This window comes from Chaetodon auriga, chromosome 5, assembly GCF_051107435.1.
Source record: "Chaetodon auriga isolate fChaAug3 chromosome 5, fChaAug3.hap1, whole genome shotgun sequence".
Lineage (NCBI taxonomy): Eukaryota > Metazoa > Chordata > Actinopteri > Chaetodontiformes > Chaetodontidae > Chaetodon > Chaetodon auriga.
The window spans coordinates 14,681,693-14,704,547 of record NC_135078.1 but is presented as its reverse complement, the minus strand read 5'-3'; the positions used below and the strand labels follow the sequence as shown (position 1 = coordinate 14,704,547).

Sequence of the window (22,855 nt, the reverse complement as noted above, 5' to 3'; positions counted from 1 at the left end):
ATGTAGCCTGTGTTTGATTGCTGATTAACAAAATGTTATCCAGAATTTTAATCTTTGGTACAAAACTAGTGTAAAAAAATACTGGATACCTCTTTTGATATCACGGCAAAAAGAAAAAAGTCCTAAGCACACAAAATAATATATCTTTTTATTATCAACCTGCACACATTCCAACACATTTACTATAATGTCAACAGTAATGGTTGAGGACCAGTTGATTTTCCTCCACTTTGTTTGATTCGTGTAGCCTTGAAATCTGATTGAAGACTGGGGCAGGTGTTACAAATCAGGGCAATCAACCTAAAAAGGCCAAATACAAGTCCACACAATCAAGAAACCAACCAGCACAAACCAGGAAAAAGCAGCAGCGCTTGCCTCAAAGAACAGCCTTATACAGTTTTTCTTTTAATTCGCGCGTGTGTGCACACTTACATCTTACGTTGTGCTTCACGTGGGCAATAATCCCTTTTATTGTGACAGCTCCTGAGCGTGTAACTGTTTTGTGAAAAAGCATGATTCAAAGTTTTATCCAAATAGATACGGCTGCATTTGCGTGTCAGGACCGTTTCATCCCTCGTGGCATGGGCTGCGTTACAGTGTGATTACAGTGGGCGGCTGTTATGAGGTGCTCCTCTCTGGGCTTGTGTCAGACTTTCCACATGTTCATATCACATATCCCCAATGCCATTACACACAATCCAAACAATTTAATTCCACAGCCGCTGGAAACAAAACCTGTCAGAAGCGTCTGGCTGCTGTTGAGGCCGAGGAATGAGATGGAGAAGCTCCCAGCATTCCTAGCAGGTTTCTATTGGATTCCAGTGGAGCACAAATGATGGCGCAGCCTCTGTCTACAGACACAACAACATAGCCAACACACCCTTCTGTGCAGCAGCATCCACACCCAAACCTTAAGGTCTCCTTATGGTTACAGTGTACTGAAATAGTAACACTGTTCACCATTTAATCAAACCACAAACACGACAGTTCAGACACAGAAAGACACCCTGTTGAACAATACAAAACATAGGTGGAATATTAAAATAACAGGTCGTGTGTGTTCTAACCAGTGATTGAATAAAAATAGAACAAAAACTACATGTAGAGGAGCTCTTCACTGTTAAAAACACAACTAAAAAATGGTTTATCTAAAAAAAACCCATGACTTATCTCTCAGCAAAAAGCAAAATTCAGAGTTGAATTACTATCACTTTGTTCATGATGTCATTTTTATCGCACCTTTCACCATTAGCTCATACCTGTACATGACAGCAATTATCAGTCACAAGTCACAATCATAAAAAACTCATTTTATCTCATGCCTTCATTGACAAGCTTTTGGTCATCTTTGTACCTTGCTTTAAGTACAGACGTGGCTCGACTAATGGACTGACACTGTAATTAAGGCCCTATTCTTGACCAAAGAACGAGACGTGTGGAAGCAATAACAGCTAAAGAGGCAGGAACAAATGTTTCTGTGTGTGTTTTAATGGTGACGAGAAACGAGTCAGAATACATCAAACTGCTCTGTGTCTCAGTCTCGTTCAGACTTATTATTCCCCGACAGAAGCCTCATCATGTGTAAGAACATGAGGTGCAAAATGTGTTGCCTGAGGCAGAGCATTAATCATTAGACACACACACACACACACACACACACACACACACACACGTACAAGCTACGCATACACACACACACACCTTTGTTACGTGAACCTTTCTTGCTTCTTCTGGGATGTAACTATGTTAAGTGTGTTTAAGCGTGCACACACATACACACACACACGCACACACACACACAAACACTTAAACATACACATACACAATTGCGTCTGTCTCACACACACACCCTTCCTTCTCCTTGGAGTTGAGAGGCAGGCGTTGGTCTATAAAAGCTGCACCCAGCGGAGGTAAAGAGAGCAAAGCACAGCCTCTATCAGCAGGGGACAAACACACACTCTGACACACAGATTAGTGCAGGCCTGTCATACACACAACACTCTCTTCCTGGGATATGAACCCTCTCGTCCTCACCTGTCTCCTGTGCTTCGGTAAGTCTGGACTTGTACTTGTGTTCTGTGTTTGTTTGTGTCTGTGATGTGCAGAGAGTAATAATGAGGGAAATGGAAGGAAATGTAAAAGGGTACAAGAATGGGGGGGGGGGGTAGGAAGAAAGAAATGTCTCTGCAGGTGAGGACTTGTCAGGCAGGAGATGGATATTCAGGTGTTCTAGAGAAAAGAAATTGTGTCACAGGTGCAGCACTGCTGACTCTCAAATTATTACCGGCTCAGGTTCATGTACCCTGTGAAAGGTCAACATCCTTTAAATACTTAATTGATTCGTAGTTATCATTGTTGTGTCTAGTGTGAGCGATGCATTCAGGTACAGTGTGGCTCTGGATGTGGACTGGTCGTGCTGGTTTCAGTGCTAATGCAGTGTGTGCCTTGGAAGCTCAGATTGCTCTCAATGTTTTAAGATGAACGGATGAGTCAGTTGTAAATGGGCTAAGATTTCTGAATACAATGTCAGTGGAAAGTAACTAAACTACCTTCCTGGCGGCTGTAGAAGAAGAAGGGAAAAAAATGACTAGTTTGGTTTCTCGCTTTGACAGAAAGGTCTTCAGATGCTGTGTCGAAAAAGCACATTGAACTACATTATATGATTGGCCCTTACTGCTTATCATTTTCATGTCTCTATGTAGATTTGATCTCACGCATTATTCTTTTTTCTGTGTGTCCTGTTGGACTTACAGTCGTCTGCGGTGTTCCTGGTACTCAGGGATCTGAAGCCACATTCTCCGGTGAACTAACTGGAGTGTCTGGGGGTCCAGCCTCTGGAGAGGGCCTCCAGAGTCTGCTGGCCGACGATGACGAGCTGGAAGTAGACGAGGAGCTTTCAGGAGCCGACAACTTCAGCCTTCACGGTACGACAAACAAAACACACGCTTTCCTTTTTTAAGTCGAGTGCTGCTTGATTTGGGGTGAAGCTCATTTGTGACTGTTGATGGATGATGATATTCAATAATGTGACCAGTGGCTGAAAAGTTGTCACTCTTCAAAATGTTTAAAACAAAAGGCAGTGTTTCCTGTAAGTTCCTGTAAAATGATGCCATAAACCTCAGTTAAGTTTCATTTACAATGTCTCCTTCTACAGATTTACAACCCGGTAGAGATGAGAGGAAGAAAAAGAAAGGCAAAGGCAGGAAGAGGAACAAGCACAGGAGCAAAATCACCACTGCTTTCAACCCTGAGCACACCTTCCTCACCAGCGGATACTCCTCAACTCTCAGCACCACCGAGGATCCCTGCACCTCCACCCACCTGGGCTACTGCATTCATGGCTACTGCAAGCGCGTAGAGGGCCTGCAGGAGCCGGTGTGCATGTGAGTACAGCACCAGTTCACTCTGTATATGTACGAATATGAGCTCCATTGACCAGATTCAGACTATTTTGTGTGCAGACACCAAGTTTAAACCTCTGTTAAACACCCAAATAACACTCTGAGTTCCTGATGTCACATCTCCTCACTGGCTGAACTTTTTGCTCTGGTGACTCTTTGCTTTTCAGATGTATGAAGGGTTACGACGGGGAGCGCTGTGGGATCCAAACTCTGAAGACGGTTAAAAACGTGTCCGATCAGGGCACCAATATTGAGTTGGTGCAGACGGTCTTGGTGATCATTGCTGTGGTCCTGTCAGTCATCAGCTGCACCGCAATCCTGCTCATGACCTGCGCTCAGTAAGTATGCACGTGGCACACACACACACACACACACACACACACACACACACACACACACACACAACTTCATGTGTATCTGAACAGCAGTGTAAACCCTGCTTTAAGCTAACAGACGTGACTAATTGAAAGATTGTGTGATAAAGTGGTAAAAAATTAGAAACAGTAATGTATGGAGCACCAACACTGACAAAATGTAGTGAAAGTCAAAAATAATTAATTGATAAATAATATAGCGTGTAAAATGAAACAAATTTTGCACTTTTCCTTTAATTACAGTCACTTGGTAAAAAAAACAAAGATAAAATAAATTACATATATAACATGTTAAATCTTATTCTTTGGGTTCTCTGCACATTAAAACATTTAATAATCTAATACATTTAGAGAAAAATGAAAAACTGTATCCATGAAATTCACAGACATTATATATTTAGGCGGTCTCACCCCTTTCGTGTGTCATGAACCCATGGGGGTTGGTTAACATGAGTATGCTGGGTGCAGTTTGTACAGGATATTTAGGCATTTAATTTAAAAATGTTCAAACTTTACATGGACCAGCTCACAGTGCACTGGTTGTGAATGCCACCTGCCTCTCTCTTCTGCGAGGTATCACTTTTCATAGTAGTTGGAAGTATAATATGAAAGGCCTGATGCCAGTGGTTTAGTACAAAATCCCCTTTATTGTTCTTTATTCTTTAGGACTGTTATAGGGCAGATTAATGAAGCTTTAAGCGTGAGGGCAACCACCCTTACCTTGGTGAATCTCAACATAACACCCATTACAACCCACACATCCTGCCCAGAAACACTTCTTGGCATTCAAACACACTGACACATCAAAAAGCATATTAACACACCCAAACACACCCACACTGTACAGGTGTTGCTCACCAGCTTCACAGGATGGACTTCTTGACCTTTACACCTTTCACATCTCATTCTCAGATTTAGTGTAGACCTCTAGTGAAAAATGCAATTTCACAACAAATTGTGTTGCGTCAATGTCACACCTTACTCAAGATTTCCTTTAAACTGCAGTCTATTATTCAATGTAACAGTGTGACCAGTCATTGACTGTACAATCATCGTTCCTTATCAGTGTGTGACCAAATCACTTCTACGGCTGGAATGTGGGGCAAAGTCAGTTGTCCAGTAGCCAGCAGTGCAGTTAATGCTTTACGGCCACGGTTAGCCGATGTACTGAGGTGTGGCCATAGAGAAAAAGTTGAATTTATTACTGTGAGAGTGAACTACCACCAAGTTCTTTTCAGGTCAAAACAGCCTACAAATAAAAAACAATGTGGCAGGGTTGATAATCAATGCACTTTATGGGCTGTAGAATCACTGTACAGGATCAAGGTCATGCACTCTGCACTCCTCTCAAAAAAACTTTACTGCCATCGTCGTGACAGTCACGAGCCCTTGGCCCACATTATACTCATGCTGAATGTCTTTTGTAGTTACAGGTCACATAAAAACTTCCTAGCCTCCTACCTGGGGACCGGGTCGGAGCAGGAGAAGCTACAGAAGCCCATCGGTGACATTGTGGTGTGACGGCGTCCAGTTATGATGAGGTAGGTGTTGCTCAGGTTTTGACCTGCTTGTGTGTAGACAAACACACACTCAATCTCAATATCCACCAAACTTGAAAACTTCAATTGATAGTTTCCTGAACCTCTCGTCCAATCACAGCTTAGCAACAATAAAGCAGTCAAGCTTTGGAGTTGTCATGTTAAAGCTGCTTCTCTCTAAAATCAAGGAACCATTGTTTTGAGAGCTAATGAAGTGTGTCAGGGCGGCGGGGCTCAGTGAGCAGTCAGTTTCTAAGACTCAAAATGGAAAACCCAAACCTTCACCATTCGGATGCTGATGTTAATGCAAGCAATATTGTCAGAAGGCGATGTAATCAGGTGCTCCTGGATTTCCGGTGGTGTATATTTTAATGATCCAAAACTGTTGCTTAAGTTCTCAGCGGGCGGTGTCAGGCCTCCGTTCACGTGAGCCTTAAGCCAAACAGGAAAGAGTGGGCTCAGAGAGTGACAGAAAAGTCCGTACGGCTGTTGTTGTTATTGAATCAGGCGAGTTGCGTCACGCAACGAGGAATCCCTACTAGAGGAATTAGTCTGGATTAGCCGGGGATGTCTCGGCCTGTCCCATCTCTGCGCTGCATACCAGCGTAAAGAAAAACCACACGCTCGACGGTACACATTCACCCGTGTGTCCAAACAATAACAGTACTGACACACTGACTGTACACGTGATGACCCTGCTGTAAGAGCTTAATGTGTGCTTACATGTGGTGAGATCTCACTGAGCTACACACGCACACTGACATGCAGATTTCTCGCGTTTAGACACACAGACGTTTTCGCCTGGAGACAAACAATGCGGCCGTGCAGCATTCTCCGCGTAGCCTGCGTGTCAATCAATGTCCTTCCAGAGAAAAGCAAGTCTGGCTCACACGTACAGTAAAGGTTCGCTCCATAGCTTTAAAGGAATGTGTCTGTCAACTTGTAATTTGTTGGCTCAGTGGGATCAATGCCATACTGAAGGTCACACTCTCACGCTTTAAATTGTTTTGTTCATGTATTTAAAGGAGCATTTTTTATTGTTTTAAGACTTATTTCTATAGTTTTGGCCATTATTTCTATCAGCTTTGATAACTCACCAAAGCAATTGCTGAGATATGGGACAGACTATGGCAAGAAGGAGGTGGTTGGACAATTAGACAGAGTCATATTTCAACCACTTAATTTTGGTTGCTAATAATTCAGCCATGGCAAGTACAGTAAGTCAAGTTTTAATGGGGAAGTTGGTGTGAAAATTGATGGATGTGTAAAATGCACAGTTGTCAGACCATCTGTTGTTCCGGCCCTGATGTCTTTTTAATGATGCTGCCACCTGCCAAATCTCACACATCTTAACTTGGTGTGTACAATGTTATTAGTGAGAGGGAAATGACTGAAAAAAAGAGTTTTTTCTATTTAGATCATTTTTAATACATTTTTTATACAACTTTGTTTTAATCCAATGAATTTTAAAGCTGAGTTTTCTTCAACTGTGTAACATTCGCCCATTGGTCGTATAGAAAAACACACATTAGCCAACAGTTTTTATTGCCTAATTCTTAAACAGCACAAATTATTCTACTGGAATCCCAAGAAAAAATCTACACATAGTGGCTTTAATAACAGCATCTGAGTCAATAATCAAACCTTGTGCACAATCTACAGATATAAATGACTGGAAACACAACATCTGTGTGCTTCCTTTAAGCAGGATTAGATAAACTGTCGCATGCTTGATTTCTTAGAAAATAGTTCTACTGTTACACAAAGTGCTTGCTGTGTCTATGCTAACACATTCATTAACGTTTGATTTCTCTCCGTCTGTCCTCAGCCAGCTGCAGGATTCAAAGACGAAGCGGACCGGAGGAGTCTGAGGACCTGAGAAGAGCAGTAGAGTGAATAGAGCGCTTCATTAAATGCTGTGTAACAAACACGCCATCCACAACTTATTAGAATGTAATTTATTTCGTGTGATTATTTATTGCTAACAACTTTATGAGTGTTTGTATGTCGGACTATTGTTATGATGTCTTTTATGTGCGAATGCTGAGCATTCAGTGCTTTGATATTCTGTAGCTTTGGTTTTATTTATTGCACTGCTGTTGTTATAGGTCAGAGAAACGCTCTTCATCTCGCTCTGGAAAAGGGATGGAATTTGATCACCAATAAAGTGTCTCAGTGTTATGTGAAAGTGTCATGTGTTCATGCATCTCTGCCTGAGTTTTATGTTTACATTCATCCCATACCTCAGCAGCCGGCTCGCACAAACACCTCGGCCTTTTAGCCAAACATAGATCCAGCAGACAAGAATAATAACCCTGAGGGGAGCTCACTGAGGAATTCAGAGACTCATGAGAGCATCACAAAAGCATGAGAGGCTGGAAAAGTCGTTTTAGGTGTGTGTGTGTGTGTGTGTGTGTGTGTGTGTGTGTGTGTGTGTGTGTGTGTGACAAGCAGGAACATCGCATGAATTTATCACTCAACTTTAGACAACACAAATGTTTATACTGTACACTATTCATGCCACCACACACACAAGCTCAACCAGCCACTGTGTTGCTATGACACTGCAGTGTGTTTAACAGTGATCTTCAAAGCTTTGTGAGTGGGCCGATGACGTGCTGGTGTACAGGTGAACCGGGAAAATGAGCGGGGGCGTGTCTGGTCTGAGCTATTTTGGGAATGTTCAGGTAACTTGGAAGTAATCTCTAAAGACAAATACAAACAAAGACTTGAACATAATCAGACGGGACAAAGGACAGAGGAGCCTAGAATAGACAGTAGGCCGAGAATAGACACAAACAGGGCAACGCAGTTTCACATAAACACAGAGAGACGCAGGTTTGTTAAAGTGCAGCACAAAGTGAAATCAGGAGCAAGAAGAACAAAAATGTGATGCAGACTATAAGGCCATAACAAGGGGAAGATAATTTGCAGAGAAATATCGATTAAAGATAGCTGGCAAGTGTCACTGAAGCAGTTCATTATTAATGTGCAGTATTCATGAAGTCATCAGCCCGTTTCATGTTAACATACACGCACATATCACAGTGAAAATAATGGAGGAAGCAGCAGTTACTCTGGTGATATGCTGCCCCCTGTTTGTTTGGATTCTTAATTCTTACACATTGCACCTTTAAAGTCATAAAAATAATGTTATTCCACACCGTCTGACAGTCTCATACAGATACAAAGCCTAACTTCAGATGCAATGACTTGCCACAAGGAGGTCGGTGAGATTTCCAGTCAGAGGAGAAGACGACCGTGAAAGGTACAAGTGTGAAACCTCAAGAGCAGCAGAACGTCTGATGACATCAAACTACTTTATTCTGTGAAGTCTGGCTTTCTGAATACTCAGAAATGCTTCGGTTGGAGTTGTTACTTGTCGGTTCTAACTTCCTCCACTGACACCTGATCCCAGCGTGTCTTGATGACAACATTCGGGGTCCTAATAAACACATCAGGTAGTCAAATCCATCAGCTCTACGTTGTCTCTAAACTCAATTTCTGTATCTGTGATCTGGAGAAAATCATTAATGCTTTCATACTCACACACATTTCACACCTTTAGAAATGTGTTGGATGCATTTCTTTTCTCATAAAACATTGAATATTTACACACACATGTCCAACGCATGTTGAAAAATGGAAGGCTTTATTATTGTGTTGTTGGGCTACTATGGTACGAGGTAGACATGCACGGCATTTGCATTAAATTAGCATATAAAGATGAGTCACCTGCCGGGATACAACTGTTCCCGGTCACTTTTGTAAAACACAGTTTCACTCCATGTTTGTGTGTGTGTGTGTGTGGAATCGCGTCACCAGTGAGTGAAGAAAAAGGCGAGGCGAGGTGGGCAGCTCATCCAACACACACACAAGTGATGCAAGCCATGGTAAACATTTACTTTTGTGTGTGTGCGTTTGTGTGTGTGTGTGAGACAGTGATCTCCATGGCAGAAATGGCTATTTAAACATGCCAAAAGCATTCATAAACACTCACGCATTCATGCATTTGACAAAATAAATTAATACGGGTGTGGTGAGCTTTGATAGTTTCGGTGGCACTGAGGTGGGCCCGCGAGCTTTTGTGGGTGACCATGGAAACGGAGTAAACACAAAGGCAGATGGTTGGTCAGTGAAAATAAATAAAGCACCTGCTGGAATTTCCTGGGCGTGGTGACCTTTTTTTTTCCCCTTTAGGGAGCAGGTCAGTTGCCAAGGTAAGTATTTTGTGTGTGTGTCTGTGTGTGTGTGTGAGAGAGTTCATGTGTGGAGTGTTAAATGAAGCGTTTTAAGAGATGCAAAGCAAATTTTGTTGTACAATGTGCAATGACAAAGACTTTCTGTTCTATTCTAGTCTTAATTTCCCATGCAGACTTGCATATCAACACAATTACATGTGCTGTCAACAGTTTTTAGGTGTGTTAGTGGCAGAGCCAGTCAGCCCGCCACTTTGGTCCAGACTGAAATATCTCAGCAGCTATTGGATGAATTGCTGTGAACGTTTCCTCCAGCACCACCACGAGCAGTAACGTGCAATGACATCTCGCACAGGAAAGCAGCGACAGTGTGGCATATGTCACTGAATTAACATAGCGGCCCAAGTTCATGTTACAAATGGACAGACAAAATAAAGTCTACATTGGTTAGCCTATGAATCAACAAACATGTCTGAGGCCTTATTTGTGGAGCTACTGTCCAATCAAACCTGATCAATGGACATCTCCAGCGTACAAACACAGATGAGGAGTTTAAATATTTCTCTGCCAAAACTTGTAACAGTTCAACATAGTTTCTTCGTTTTCCTTTGATTTTGATGTGGAACCTGGACTGCTGTCAATGCAACCATTTCCAACAGTGTTCAGGGCGATCTGAGAGCAGATGTGGGCCGTTGATGTTTCATGCTTCAGCAGAGCTCCTGGGAAATTGTTCAGGTCACAACGACTCCTTTCACCCACATGCTGTCACTGCCATAAGCAAATACTGGCAGCAAAACTAATGATACAGAGCTTTGTTTTTATACTAGTTCTACAATAAGTTACATGTCGACATTATGTTCACTGAATTATTGTAAATGTGGACCCCAGGAAGAGTATATGCTATCGCAGTACCACTGTCAATCAAAATCAGCAATTATTAAAGCATCTTTCTATGTATCTCTATTCAATAAAATGCATTTTTTTTAAAAAGTCATTTTTGCTTTTAGCTGAGTCAAACCTCCTCTGTAAATTTCTGCACCACTAAGTCGAGCAGAGAGCACCACCTGCTGATGAATTATGAAAACTGAGTGTCAGCGTCACATTACAGTAAGTCCCAGGTCGTAAGGACTGGGTGTGCAGACGTAATAAGCCGGCTAAGGTAACTTCCGTGCGACACGATAAACCCAAAAGAATTTAAAGTGGGGAGCAAATATTGCAGCAAGACGCCAGAACTCCTTCAACTCACAGCGATGAAAGTGAACAAGAAGATAAGGGAGACAAAGAAAGCGATGAATAATCCTTCTGAGGGCCAAGGCAAACATTTCCTTTCACTGGTAATGGACGTTTCATGTGTTAATATCTCATTCAGTTTGAATAAAGGCCCTGATGCAACATTTTGCACATTTCCTGTATGGGGTCTTCAGATACACCGTGTGAATTTCTCTTCTGTGCTGTGGTCTGACTCAATCATGAACTCATCTTTTTTTTTTTTTTTTCTTTGTGGTACAGAACTTAATGTTCTCTGTGTTGACATTACTGTAGTCGACTCAGACAGGAAGCATTTAAGCATCATCTACAGATGATGCTGCAGAGGAGGAAGAACTGAAACATGATAAAATGATGAGACCTCAAAGGTTTTTATTTTGAGAAGAGATACACAAACCTGTGAGGAGCTGCTGCTGTAATGAGGCGCTGTGGCAGTACAAAATTGTATGGCTGTAAGACAGTAGAAAATGTCATTTTCACACACAAATGATATGGATCAATAATGAGGGAGGCACGCCTGAGAATTAACCACACAGGAAGTGGTGAATCTGTTTGGTTGATGGGGTGAATGCTGCCTCTTTGGTGTTTTGCTTTCATCTCAAAAGTCTTTGGTGTGCATCTTAAAAAAAAAACAAAAAAAAAAACAAAACAGCTTTTACTTTGGTTTATTGCAGGAGAGGCATCAATAAGAACCAGAGGGGCTCGTACCCCTGCTGTACTTCTACACTTACCAGGAGGAAAGTGGAAAGATTGTAGCGAATCTCAATTATTTAGAAAAAACAAAGCAGAAATTATGATTTGATGTTAAAAAAAAATGCATCCACATATTTGCATTAAGCAGGAAAATAAAAGCACAAAAATGGAATTTGCTAAAACTCGAGCAGTACAGTAAATCTTATTAGGATTAAATGAATGCAGCATAGCAGAGGTGCAAAGACACACGTGGTTAAAGTGGTTAACTTTGTCAAGAACACAGAGTAACGATGTCTCATTATATCTGAGGCGACTTCATGGTCTTTTTGATCCATGTCAGTTGTTTTTCTGAGACAAAAGCGTACACTCCAGGCTTTTTAAGTATGCCACACTTGTATCCAAAAGACGTGACTCCCATCAGAGCTCCATTGCACAGCAGCGGCCCTCCAGAATCGCCCTGAATCGAGACAGAAGAGGTACATGTCATTTTAGGAACATGTATGCATCGCAGCTGAGGTGGTGATACGGTGATGACAGGCTGTTCACCTCCTGTACTTACCTGACAGGTATCAGCCCTGTTTTTACCATTTGAACCAGCACATATCATGCTGTTGGTGATAACAGGCTTAAGGTTGTAATAGTCAGGAGAGTTGCACTTCACTCTGTCGATCACAGTCACGTTGGCAGACATCAGGACGTTTGACATGGCCTTTGCATTGTTCTTTGTACGCCCCCATCCAGCAACCAAACACTGGGTGCCAGCTGCTGGATCTTTGGCGGTTTTACCCAGTGGGAGACTCTTCACCGTCTTGGTTTGCTTCACTGGTTTGTCAAGCTGAAATTTAAAAGAGGAACATTACTGATTGATGCTGACTATTCTAGTAAAAAGTAAAAAAAAAGAAAAAGAAAGAAAGAATGCAGTGTCAAGTGGTTTAATGGATGATGGATGGGCATAAAAATGTATTTTTTACATTTTCTTATCCAGGATACTTTTTCGACTTAAAATCTGATTAGCATCAAAGTGTATTTTTCATACATGTGCTGTAATTACAGCAGCCAAATACTGCAAGAAACTGTTTCCACCTTAATATTCTCCATATTAAAACATTATTTATTGTTGTGGGAATGAAGAAGTGTAATGCAGTTCTAAAAACAATGAGTGGATCAACATTGTGAACAATACTCAAGGCAAAGTTAAAATCAGCTGTTTGAGGACAAGTAACAAAGATACAGAACATGCACGCTGGGATCGTAGCCCACTAGATGCCTTTTAAAGAGAGAAAAGCCTGACTTTGGCAAATATTTGATTTGGATCAAATCTGGTTTGCAGCTTGCATGACATCTTTATCTGCTGCCTAAACAAACTTAAAAAGCAAATATTGAGTTTAGACAAATAGCTCAAAATATGTTTCTCAATTGTCTTGAACCACTTTTTGCTTCATCTAGGTGATAATTCAAACCTTACCTTGAGCAACATGAGGTCATTGACCTTATCTCCTTTGTCATAGCAGGGATGACGAACGTGGCTCTTAACATTTCGGACCTGCCTGGAGTCTTTCTCCTGGTCTTTGATGGAGTGCACCCCCAGCAACACCTTCTTGATGCTGCAAGATCAGGAAACACATAGATCAAAGTTCACATTCACGAAAGGCAAACAGCAGTGCACAGACTAATGATAAGATGAAGACTTTATTACAGTTATCTTATGATTTCATGTATGATACACATAAGAAGAACTCTTTTCGAGACTCAGACAGAAACATGCAGCATTTTTTTCTTGGTTATAAGTATTGAGACGTCAGTGGTGGTTGGCGGGTGCTGGATGAAGAGTTTACACCCTAACAGCTGATATGATTCAGTGGCAGTTGTTGAAAGTGTAAAACTGGGTGTGAACTGATATAAAACAGTTTATCTTCACTCTCCCTCCATACAGGAGGAAATTTGCATCTATAGTTCTGCATTCATGTTGAATACAAGGGGAATCGACCTCTGACAAGGCTACAGCATCTGTCCTGAAGTACATTTTTCTCTTTGATGTCAGCCTCCTCTTTGTCTGTTTAGTCTGTAGAAGTCTTATCTCTAAAAATTACAGCAGGACCACAGTGCAGACATGAGCGGGTTTAGAGAGTTGTGTGCAGTGTATGAACCTCAAACCATTTCTTCTCCTCGATTTACCATGAACAGTGTCAACAGAGGAAACCAGCAACAAAATGTGCAAAAAAGAACTTCACTGAAACAACAATGTCTCGACCCTAAACTGCATTTGTCTTTTCACGCATGTTTTCTCTTCAGATTCTGTCGTCCTAAATGAAATTAAACATCATCTCAAGCCCGTCTCAGTATTTCTGTGGTTTCTTGAAGTGAGTCTCAGCAGTATGTCTTACAAGCTTGTGTCTCTGATGAGGTTAAAGAGAGCTTAGATGTTTCATTTAAGGAGCAAACATTCAGCTCAATATAACATCAGAGCAGCTATGGCAAGATTTTAAATGACCAGGACACAGTATCTTTTATGTCATCTGTAGAAAATAAACATTAGTTTTGGCGCATATATTGACATTTTGCAATTTTGGGGATATATGTGTGGAGCTTACTCAGGACAGTGTGCAGCAGTCAGGACCCATGAGGTGCTGATCAGTATCCCTCCACAGGTTGGTGCTTTGCTCTCCAGCAGAGCCATGAAAGGCAGCGAGTGCGGCTGCACTTCTTTCCCATCAATAATCTCAGAGCCCTGACCTAAAGCACAACACACTCAGTTCATTAATTTAACAGAAAAAGCAGAAAAATTGTTCAGTCAAATACGACATATTACTCGGCTGCTCTGTAACATTCAAAGACATCAGTAGCATTTCTTTGTATTCTGCATGTTTACGTGAATGAGCAACATAACGCAAAGTACATTAATGCAATATAAAGAACATGTAACTCACTGGACTGGACAGTGAGGAGGACCGCACAGGAGACACAAAGAACGAAATCCCTCAGGCTGAACATTTCTTCTTATCTCCGCCTGCGATGTGATGGTGAATGCACTGAAACCCACTTTGATGCAAACACTTGACTTTATGTGTTAAGCTCAGAGGATGTGGTCTGACCATGGAAATGCATGAGTCAGCACAATGGACGGCAGCATAACATGACAATAGGAGTGTACGGTCTTCATTTAGGGGGGCTGTGGTCACAGTTTTTGTCATTTACCAGCCATGATAAGCAGTTTACTCACATGCTCTGTGCATGAGGCTTTTTCTTTACGTGAAGCAGGTCACATCGTCTGCGTGCACATATGTCTGTGGTGTTGGGGGGGGGGGGGGGATATGGAACAGGTATGACTGGAAGCTGTTGTCAGCCCCTCTGGCTACACTTATGAGTTTCTAATAACGTCATTCATGAATCAGTGGAAAACCTGAGAAAATGAAACATATCTGTTGATATGACACCAGGCTGCTGGAGGTCAATGGAAAGGAAGAGGAAATTGCTGCAAGAACTGTTTATGTTACCTTAAAACAATGGTTTAACATTTTGGGAAATACATTTATTTGCGTTCTTATTTTGAGTAAGATAAAATATTGATACCACTCTCACATCTGTCAGATACTGCTTAAGGCTCCTGCCTATGCTGGTTAGCTTAGCTTAGCACCAAGACTAGAAACAGCTAGCCTGGTTCTGTCCAAAGGTAACAAAATCTGCCATTCTTTTGGTCTTTGGACAAAACCTGGCCAGCTGTTTTCCCACTAGCTGTTTCCAGTCTTTATGCTAAGCTAAGCTAACTATCTGCTGACTGTTGCCTCACATTTATCGTATCAATCTTCTAACACTCATGTATTTCCCGATATGTGGATCTTCCTTGTGAAACAAACAAACAAACAAACAAACAAACAAAAAACTAGGCATCATGTCAACCATTTAATGGAGTTTATTTATTCATATGACTTTTAGTTACATAAGCAGCCACAAAAGAAAGCAACAATTCGCTTCCAGTATTTTTCTAGCGTAGAATAAAATATTGTTCAACACCCCAAACAGAATGTTAAAGGATATCCTGAATGCACCACAGATCTTAAAAAGATTAAAGCGGAGGCACATGAGAACAACTACATTTGTAGTCAACACATACTTTATATAAGATGTTCAATGCCTAAAGCATCTCTGTGTGTTTTGGACTTAGCTTACTTTACAAACAAGTATGTAATTTTGAATCAAAATACTGTAAATGTAATTTTTCCTGTTTTGACATGCAAATTTTAGACCTTAAATTTAAAACGTCCAAATACCTGTAACACCACCAAAGGCCCGACTGCATTAGACACATTAAGTATGTCTCCTAAAAATGGTGTTAATATAGTACTCGTGGGTAGCAGCAGATACATGCTGAAAGAAACAATTCAAAATTTTACTTGATGTAATCTGCATGCAATTCTAGGCCCAAATTTAAAAATACTGCATAAAGAAATAATAAAAAAACAAACAAATAAAAAAAAACCAACATAAAAGTGCAAAATAAAAATACTGCCAATACTTTTGATAAGCTGTGGCCTAATGATATGACAAATATTATCTGTTTCCTGCCACATTCACATTAATGTTTTCCTTTGTGTCTTCATCTGGACTAAAATTTCTCACGTTTCATTGAAACAACATATTTAGATCAAGGCTTTAGCTAACTGGACCTTTTCACATTCACTGACCTTGTTCCTTTAGATATAAACTAACTAACTAACTGGATAATCCCTGTGTGAGATTTGATGTGTCAAAAAAAAAGTAACATAACTAATACTTTTCAATTTCTCATTACTGCTGATTCAATCTTTATGTGAATAGCGTGCATGACTAGTCCATCTATAGCTGCAGTCACATGAAGTTGCAGAAGAAAGGTTGGTGCAAACTCTACCTGCTGCAGTTTAACAATAAAACTTGATTTAGAGAACATGTTTCTGGGTAGCTTTGTTGAATGTACAGTGCATCTCAACGTTGAGCAGAGGAGAACCTCACAATACAGATCACACTGTGTTTCCCAGCTCAAAGTAAATTCTCTATGTCAACACTACAGTCATCCATGTGCCCACTGAAGATCATTTCTCCATTGCTCCATGCTAACACATTAGCTAAGATTATGATGTGTGATGGTATGGCCTTCACACCATCACTGACAAACTGAAACAAGTGGTCTGCCAAGACAAGAAAATATGACACAAAAATATCCCTAAAGTTTCCCTGGTAATTTTTCCTGTTTGGGGAAATAAACGTGGCGTGCCACCACAGGCTGTGTGCCGCTAAACATCATAGTGGCTCATCATAACCGGCTCCAACAAAGTCTCGAAAATGTGTCGAGAATATAATGATTTTCCTTGACAGTTATTTACTGCTAAAGGCTCAGTTTTCTTACTTTTGATATCAGTGCTAATCAGTGCTACCTGTTTAACTGTGATTTGTTGTTGGAGATTTTTCTTACTCCTTGTAGCCCACTGTTGTAACATGTAACGTCCATATCTAAAGGTTTCAAAGTAATCCACCAACAAAAGTCATGCAAAAAGTTGCAAATTTTGATTCACACAAACTTTCAGCAGTGCCTCTGAGCAACAAGTCAACCCCCGAAGACACCACTGAAAGCCTTTCACATTAGCAGCTGCAGAAAGTGTTAACTTTGCATTGGCATCACTGCAACTGTCACCTTTGGTACTGTCATGCTCTGTTTCTTCTTACAAGCAGAAGCTAAACAACACAGGTCAGCTCAGGAGACATCCTGATTAAAGCATATTATACCATGCCAGTGGAAATAGGAGGACACTGGAGCTGTGAAGTGAATGATCTACAAGGACACATGTCTATTTTATGTCTATTTCCTCATCACTTGTGTCCAACCCTGTAATTTTAATCAGCCCAGTTTTGTTACATATTCAACCTGTTCAGGATACTTCATGTTCTGTTTCGTGAACGAATCATGACATTGTGGACAAAGTTACTAATGGATTAATAAGCCATTCTCTATCATCTACACCTTACTCTCAAAGATCTTTCCCGTGGGGGTCTAGACTATGTTTTTTTTCCTTATTAACCAATTCCTCTGGTTTTCTGAGGGATCAAGTCAACAACGATGTCCTCAGTTGAGAGCTCCACCAGTGAGACATCCTGATCTGACTCCTTGAATTCACCTGGAGAAGAAAAAAGAATGTCACATGCAGGATAAATATTTGACATGCTTGTGTCTTTTGAGGAGCATTTTAGCATGTTAACTTTCTTACGCAAGAAAGAAGAGTTTTTCAGGATACGGTAAAGAATCCACAGCGGAGGAGCCAGAGACACGAGCTTGAGCGACTTCAAAATGACAATGATGACTTTGTTCTGTCTAACAGAGTCCACTGGGGAAAAAGACAAATATGCATCACATACAAATACATTCATTCATTCATTCATCTTCTATACCCGCAAATCCCTTTCGGGGTTGCGGGGGGCTGGAGCCTATCCCAGCTAGCAATGGGCGAGAGGCGGGGTACACCCTGAACCGGTCGCCAGCCGATCGCAGGGCAACATAGACAGACACCACTCACACTCACACCTATGGACAATTTAGAGTCACCAATTAACCTATTCTGTCTGTGGGAGGAAGAGAACCCACGCATGCACGGGAAGAACATGCAAACTTCCCTGCCCAACTTGCCCAACCCGGGGATCGAACCAGCGACCTCCTTGCTGTGAAGCACGCGCACTACCTGCTGCGCCACCGTGCCGCAAATACATAAAAAATTTAATTTTGCCAATAAAATAAGGACAAAAACCTATCACAAATTCTCAGAGCCCTGAGTGTCTGAACAGGTTAAAAGTCTTAAGGGATCCAGTTTTTCAGAATATTTCAGACAGAGAAAATTTGGGCTTTGATATGTTGACAATAATTAATTCCTAAATGAAGTCTTTCGTACCTCTTCTGACACGTAAAGCTGTGGGGTTACTTTGAAGGGTCACATTTCCTCCGGAAACGCTGTCAGGCCGGACGACCAAAGCAGAAATCTCTATGAAATACTCTGTGGCTGAAGTTAAGTTGGAGATGTTGACGTTCATGAAGGAAGAGCCATCAGTGTAGGGGTAGAGGAGCGTATCGCATGTGTTGGTGCATGTCGTCACATTGTAACTGTGTGGCGTCATCTGCATAAATGCAGATACATTCCAGCTGAGAATCACATGATCAGGGTCCGCTGAGTCTTCCAACACTGGCTGCGGAGAAACTGGACCTGTTAGGCAACGTGAAAATGAAAAAGTCAGAGAGAAGTATTAGGTCACCTACACTTGTCGTTCTTGTGTTGAAAACATGTCTTGTCCCACCTGGTTGGGGTTAGTTACCAGGTAAGGCATCACATTGTTAACTGGCTGAGGATTGGGTTTGGCTGTTTTAAGATTTGGCACTGTAGCAAGTGAATGGTTGGGGTTAGGGCTGAGGTTGGCTTTGGGCAGGTAGAGGGAAACGCACATTGGAGGGGAAGCAGACTTTGACACAGCATCAGACCAAAGGAAAATCATTATGCGATAACTTTTAATAATAATACACAAAATATTAAGAGTGAACAAGGAAGGTATAAAGGTCAACCTCTGGTCTGCTGAGGTGTAAACAAGCCGAAATATGAAATCTAAAGGACCAACATGTAACATATTTAAAACGAAGTTTGAAGTGGAGTCTGAGAGCAGGTAATGCTGCACTGCAACAAAACACGGCTTATTATAATTATGGTTATTGTTAGGTGGTGACCTCTAGTGGCTGCAGTGATTATGATTGGAGCAAAGGAGGAAGTCAGATGAAGTCGTCAATGGGTCAAGACAATACAAGGTGTCTTGTAACATAATGTTATTGATGGGAAGTAGGATTGTTTCCACCATCCACAACAAAATCACATATTATGTCATGAACATGTACAAGCTGTAAAAAACAATCTGCTCCTGAGACAATAAAGAAGATATTTCTTATGTATTAATATCATGTAAAAGTTACCACATTTACCAGTTTCTAAATTGTGCAAACAGGAAGCATTACTCACCCTGGCAGACAACCATGTGCAACTCGTCACAGTGGCGAGCCAGCAGCTTCTTCTCTTTCTCCAACATGGCGTCCAGACTTGCACAGTGGCCTTCATAGTTTGTCCTGAACCAGTCATCATACCTCAGTTCTTCCCCGTTGACCCACATCCAGTCGCTAAAGGTGGTCTGACGATGCAGGCCAAGCCAAAAGCTGACATTGTTTGTAGCAGTGGCGTTGAGGAGAGTGAAGTATTGCTCCTCTTTGCTCAGGACAGTGAGGTCGACATAGTGCCTCTGACAAAACTCCCGCGCTTTGAACCAGGACATTGGTCTCTGCACCAGGAGGTAATGTGAGATTATCCATCCCACTGCTAAGTCATGGCACACCACTGAGTGAGAGGATATTAACAGAGAGGAAAATGGGTGAGTTATTAAGAGCTTCAGTACTTTGTAATCTAGCTGCATTTCTGACCTGATTCCCTGCCTGTACACCTATGGATGGATCTATGATCCTGTTCTGTCTCTTAATAATGAGTATCTGCCAACAAAATCCATTTTTTGTTCTTCTAATTGAAGTTTCACAGCATACTCAGGCTACAGTGACATCGATGGTTTCCTGTAATATTTTCTACAGTGTGCTATAGCATCGATAATAATATGTGTGTAGAGGAGTGTCAGTGTGAATGTGTTGTGACAGGAAGCAACAGCAACGGAAAGGAACTCAAAACAACTACAAAGAGATGCAAAATGACCACAAAGTGTCACAAAATGACCACAACACAATGCAAAATGGCTACAGAGTGACATAGGGCAACTACAAAGAGACACAAAATGATGACAGCAGTCATCCTGTTGTCTTCATCCTGTTTTTAGTTAGCTACTATCAGACCAACCCGTGTTATATTTTTGGTTGATTTGATATTGTATAAAAAACGGTTTGAAGTATAAACAAGATCCTTGTAATGTACAGCAGGTAGCGTTGTGCTTTTCTTTGTCTTAAAGTTCCCTAATATGTCAGATCTTCTCAAAATCTGTCAGGCGGTGGTTTGTGATGAAACATATCAGTTAAAAAAAACACATGAATGATATATATTAGATGCACTTTTGTTATGTTGTACAAGAGCTCTCTAAATGATTACATATAATAACAAATAACAACAAGCTTAATAAGTTAAAGTAGGTGGTAGTAGTAGTGGTAGGTTACCCAGAACAGCCAGTCGCTGCAGAATCTGCGTCTTAAACATGCAGTAGAGTCCGTGGTTTTGTTTATAATGTACTGTTTGGTTCCTTTTCCATCCAACAGCAGACAATCAGCTGCTGATTATACAGATTCTTTGTAATGTGTAACCTTCTCATCTCTCCCCTTCGTCTGCCTAAAACCTCTGCTCGGCAGCTTTATAAACGCCATGGAGTGATGCAGGAGGTGGAGAGAATGGGAGTGGCCATGCTGCTCACCTGTGTCAGGATGTTTTCATTAATTATTCTCAAAGAGGCATTTCAGATTCTCAAACATTGCATCAGCTCTCTTACTTTAGGCCTGAAAAATTCCATTCATTCCTCACCTGCTTGGGTATCGCTAAAGGTTTGCACCACCCTTGAAAAACGTCACCTTTACTCTCTGATTACAGGTTGAGAGAACAACTGATTGTGTAGTTTGACATTGTGTTTTAACAGGCTGCACAGTGTAACTGAACACCAGGAGAAAGGTACTGAGCTTTTATAGGAGGTGCTAAAAATACTGACATGGAGCTCCGCCCTCAAGTCTATTTTAAGAGCCTGTAGTCTGGATAATGCTAGCTTCCGTGTGGAATCTGAATCTGATAATGAGTTACTAGAACAATCCTTAGTTTGAAGTAAAGTGAAAATTCAAGGACAATGAAGTGTGGGTGACCTCAGCCTCTGCTCCATTACTTCGCATATGAATACTTGTGACGTAGATTGGATGTGAAAGTGAAGTGTTCACCAGAAGAACATAGGCTGAAACTCAACTGCTCCAAGACTAAGACTGTACAGCTCACCGCGGTACTTTGAGCTAAATGTTAATGTCGCCATACCAATGATGCCGCCAGTAGTCATTTGCAGGGATTAACCCCTATTTCATTAAAATTTCACAATTTTAAGTTCCCTGTTGTTTTAAGGACTATTTCAGAGTTCAGATTAAATGAAAACTTGCTGGATGATTGAATGTGCAATGCCCCTCACTTGCCAATCCATGCTCCCATTTAAGGTACAGTGCTGCAAAAAGAAACAGGTAGCATATACAAACTAGTTAGCAATTCAGAAATAGTAATGATGGATCCAGCAATTACAACTTTTCACTGTGGTTCCATAAATCACCGCCATGGTGTGTCATTATCTCGGTATAGAATATGGCAACATGATCAGAAGAGACTTACCAGCCTCGGGACTAAATACTTCCTGGTGTAAAGTCAGTGTTTTATCCAGACTAGATGCTGTACAGTGTGTTTTATTACTGAAGGGGTGATGCATCTTGGTGTCTAAAGTCTAAACCTCACACATTCCACCCCCTCTGTGAACATGTTTCCCGCAACACGTAGCACATTAGATGGGGGTCTTTTTTTTTTCATAGTAAGTCTTCACCACAGGTACTTTTCCACCAAGTGTTCTCTCAAGTAAAGTCTGGACACATACGACATGCAAGTGAGAAATCTTTCAATGCCAGGAGGACTTTACTCAGCATTTTCTTGATGTGTAACTTAACCGTGAGAGCTGTCAAAGAACAAAAATAAACCCTAACAAATGCACTCTACTGTTGGATAAACTCACGTAGCTGTACTTCGACACAGTCTGCTCAGTGTGGGAAATGACACACATCATCAACAAATGTCAAGTAAAGACACAGAAGCTTGATAAAGATCAATCAAACTTAAGCTGACAGGCTGCAGATGAGAATAAAGATTTAATTTAATTGTTCAAAGTCCCACAGATATTTATAGGGTTATATACATATCTCAGAGGTTACATGTAAGATGTAATCAAGAAAGAAAAGAGAACAAACACGAAACAAAACATGAACATCTTTTTACAGGTTAGATGAATCACTCTCAGGTAATTAATCCCAAGTGCACAGTATTTGTTATCACTGTGACTCCTCATTACATACAAGGCTTTACAGCACCAAGCGCCAGAGCACATCAGTGAATTTTTAGCTGCTCACTGTCCACAAAGGCTGTGTAAATACAGGTTAGAGTAAAAAGACGATCAAGCTTTAGCTCTACTGGCACCTGAGCTTCAGCACAGTCCTCCAGTTAGCATTCAGTCAACTGTCTGACTTTATGTTTATTACCTAAGTATTTTGCTACATAAATACCCCGTCATCCACATTATAATCAGCAACATGTAAAACTTAATTGTAGTTTTTTTTT

The 22,855-nt window shown here is 41.1% G+C and overlaps 3 protein-coding genes across 3 annotated transcripts; 1 reads left to right on the top strand and 2 right to left on the bottom strand.

Annotated features, from left to right (window-relative positions):
• Positions 1 to 1,964: 1,964 nt before the first annotated feature.
• On the top strand, positions 1,965 to 7,338 carry areg (amphiregulin). Its single transcript, XM_076731840.1, has 6 exons — positions 1,965 to 2,051; positions 2,754 to 2,924; positions 3,155 to 3,383; positions 3,569 to 3,739; positions 5,203 to 5,316; positions 7,142 to 7,338. The coding sequence occupies exons 1-5, from the start codon at positions 2,015 to 2,017 to the stop codon at positions 5,294 to 5,296; spliced, it is 702 nt and encodes a 233-aa protein (XP_076587955.1). The 5' UTR covers positions 1,965 to 2,014; the 3' UTR covers positions 5,297 to 5,316; positions 7,142 to 7,338.
• Positions 7,339 to 11,191: 3,853 nt separating this feature from the next.
• On the bottom strand, positions 11,192 to 14,492 carry LOC143321089 (granzyme A-like). Its single transcript, XM_076731216.1, has 5 exons — positions 14,399 to 14,492; positions 14,063 to 14,204; positions 12,937 to 13,075; positions 12,031 to 12,306; positions 11,192 to 11,928 (listed from the first exon to the last, which is right to left on the bottom strand). Exons 1-5 carry the CDS (start codon positions 14,460 to 14,462, stop codon positions 11,770 to 11,772), a joined length of 780 nt encoding a protein of 259 aa, XP_076587331.1. The 5' UTR covers positions 14,463 to 14,492; the 3' UTR covers positions 11,192 to 11,769.
• Positions 14,493 to 18,266: 3,774 nt separating this feature from the next.
• Positions 18,267 to 20,758, bottom strand: LOC143321511 (uncharacterized). Its single transcript, XM_076731917.1, has 3 exons — positions 20,674 to 20,758; positions 19,490 to 19,858; positions 18,267 to 18,691 (listed from the first exon to the last, which is right to left on the bottom strand). The coding sequence occupies exons 1-3, from the start codon at positions 20,711 to 20,713 to the stop codon at positions 18,363 to 18,365; spliced, it is 738 nt and encodes a 245-aa protein (XP_076588032.1). The 5' UTR covers positions 20,714 to 20,758; the 3' UTR covers positions 18,267 to 18,362.
• Between the last annotated feature and the right edge of the window lie 2,097 nt (positions 20,759 to 22,855).

Excerpts from the sequence above, each read along its gene's own strand:
- LOC143321089 (XM_076731216.1), bottom strand. The coding sequence starts at position 14,462 with ATGTTCAGCCTGAGGGATTTCGTTCTTTGTGTCTCCTGTGCGGTCCTC. Across the intron at positions 13,076-14,062 it reads ACTGCTGCACACTGTCCTGA|CATCAAGAAGGTGTTGCTGG; the intron begins GTAAGCTCCACA and ends CTGATCTTGCAG. Across the intron at positions 12,307-12,936 it reads ATGACCTCATGTTGCTCAAG|CTTGACAAACCAGTGAAGCA; the intron begins GTAAGGTTTGAA and ends TTTAAATTTCAG.
- areg (XM_076731840.1), top strand. The coding sequence starts at position 2,015 with ATGAACCCTCTCGTCCTCACCTGTCTCCTGTGCTTCG. Across the intron at positions 2,052-2,753 it reads CACCTGTCTCCTGTGCTTCG|TCGTCTGCGGTGTTCCTGGT; the intron begins GTAAGTCTGGAC and ends TTGGACTTACAG. Across the intron at positions 3,384-3,568 it reads CTGCAGGAGCCGGTGTGCAT|ATGTATGAAGGGTTACGACG; the intron begins GTGAGTACAGCA and ends TTTGCTTTTCAG.
- LOC143321511 (XM_076731917.1), bottom strand. The coding sequence starts at position 20,713 with ATGTTTAAGACGCAGATTCTGCAGCGACTGGCTGTTCTGG. Across the intron at positions 19,859-20,673 it reads GCAGCGACTGGCTGTTCTGG|TGGTGTGCCATGACTTAGCA; the intron begins GTAACCTACCAC and ends CCTCTCACTCAG. Across the intron at positions 18,692-19,489 it reads GCACATGGTTGTCTGCCAGG|GTCCAGTTTCTCCGCAGCCA; the intron begins GTGAGTAATGCT and ends GTTGCCTAACAG.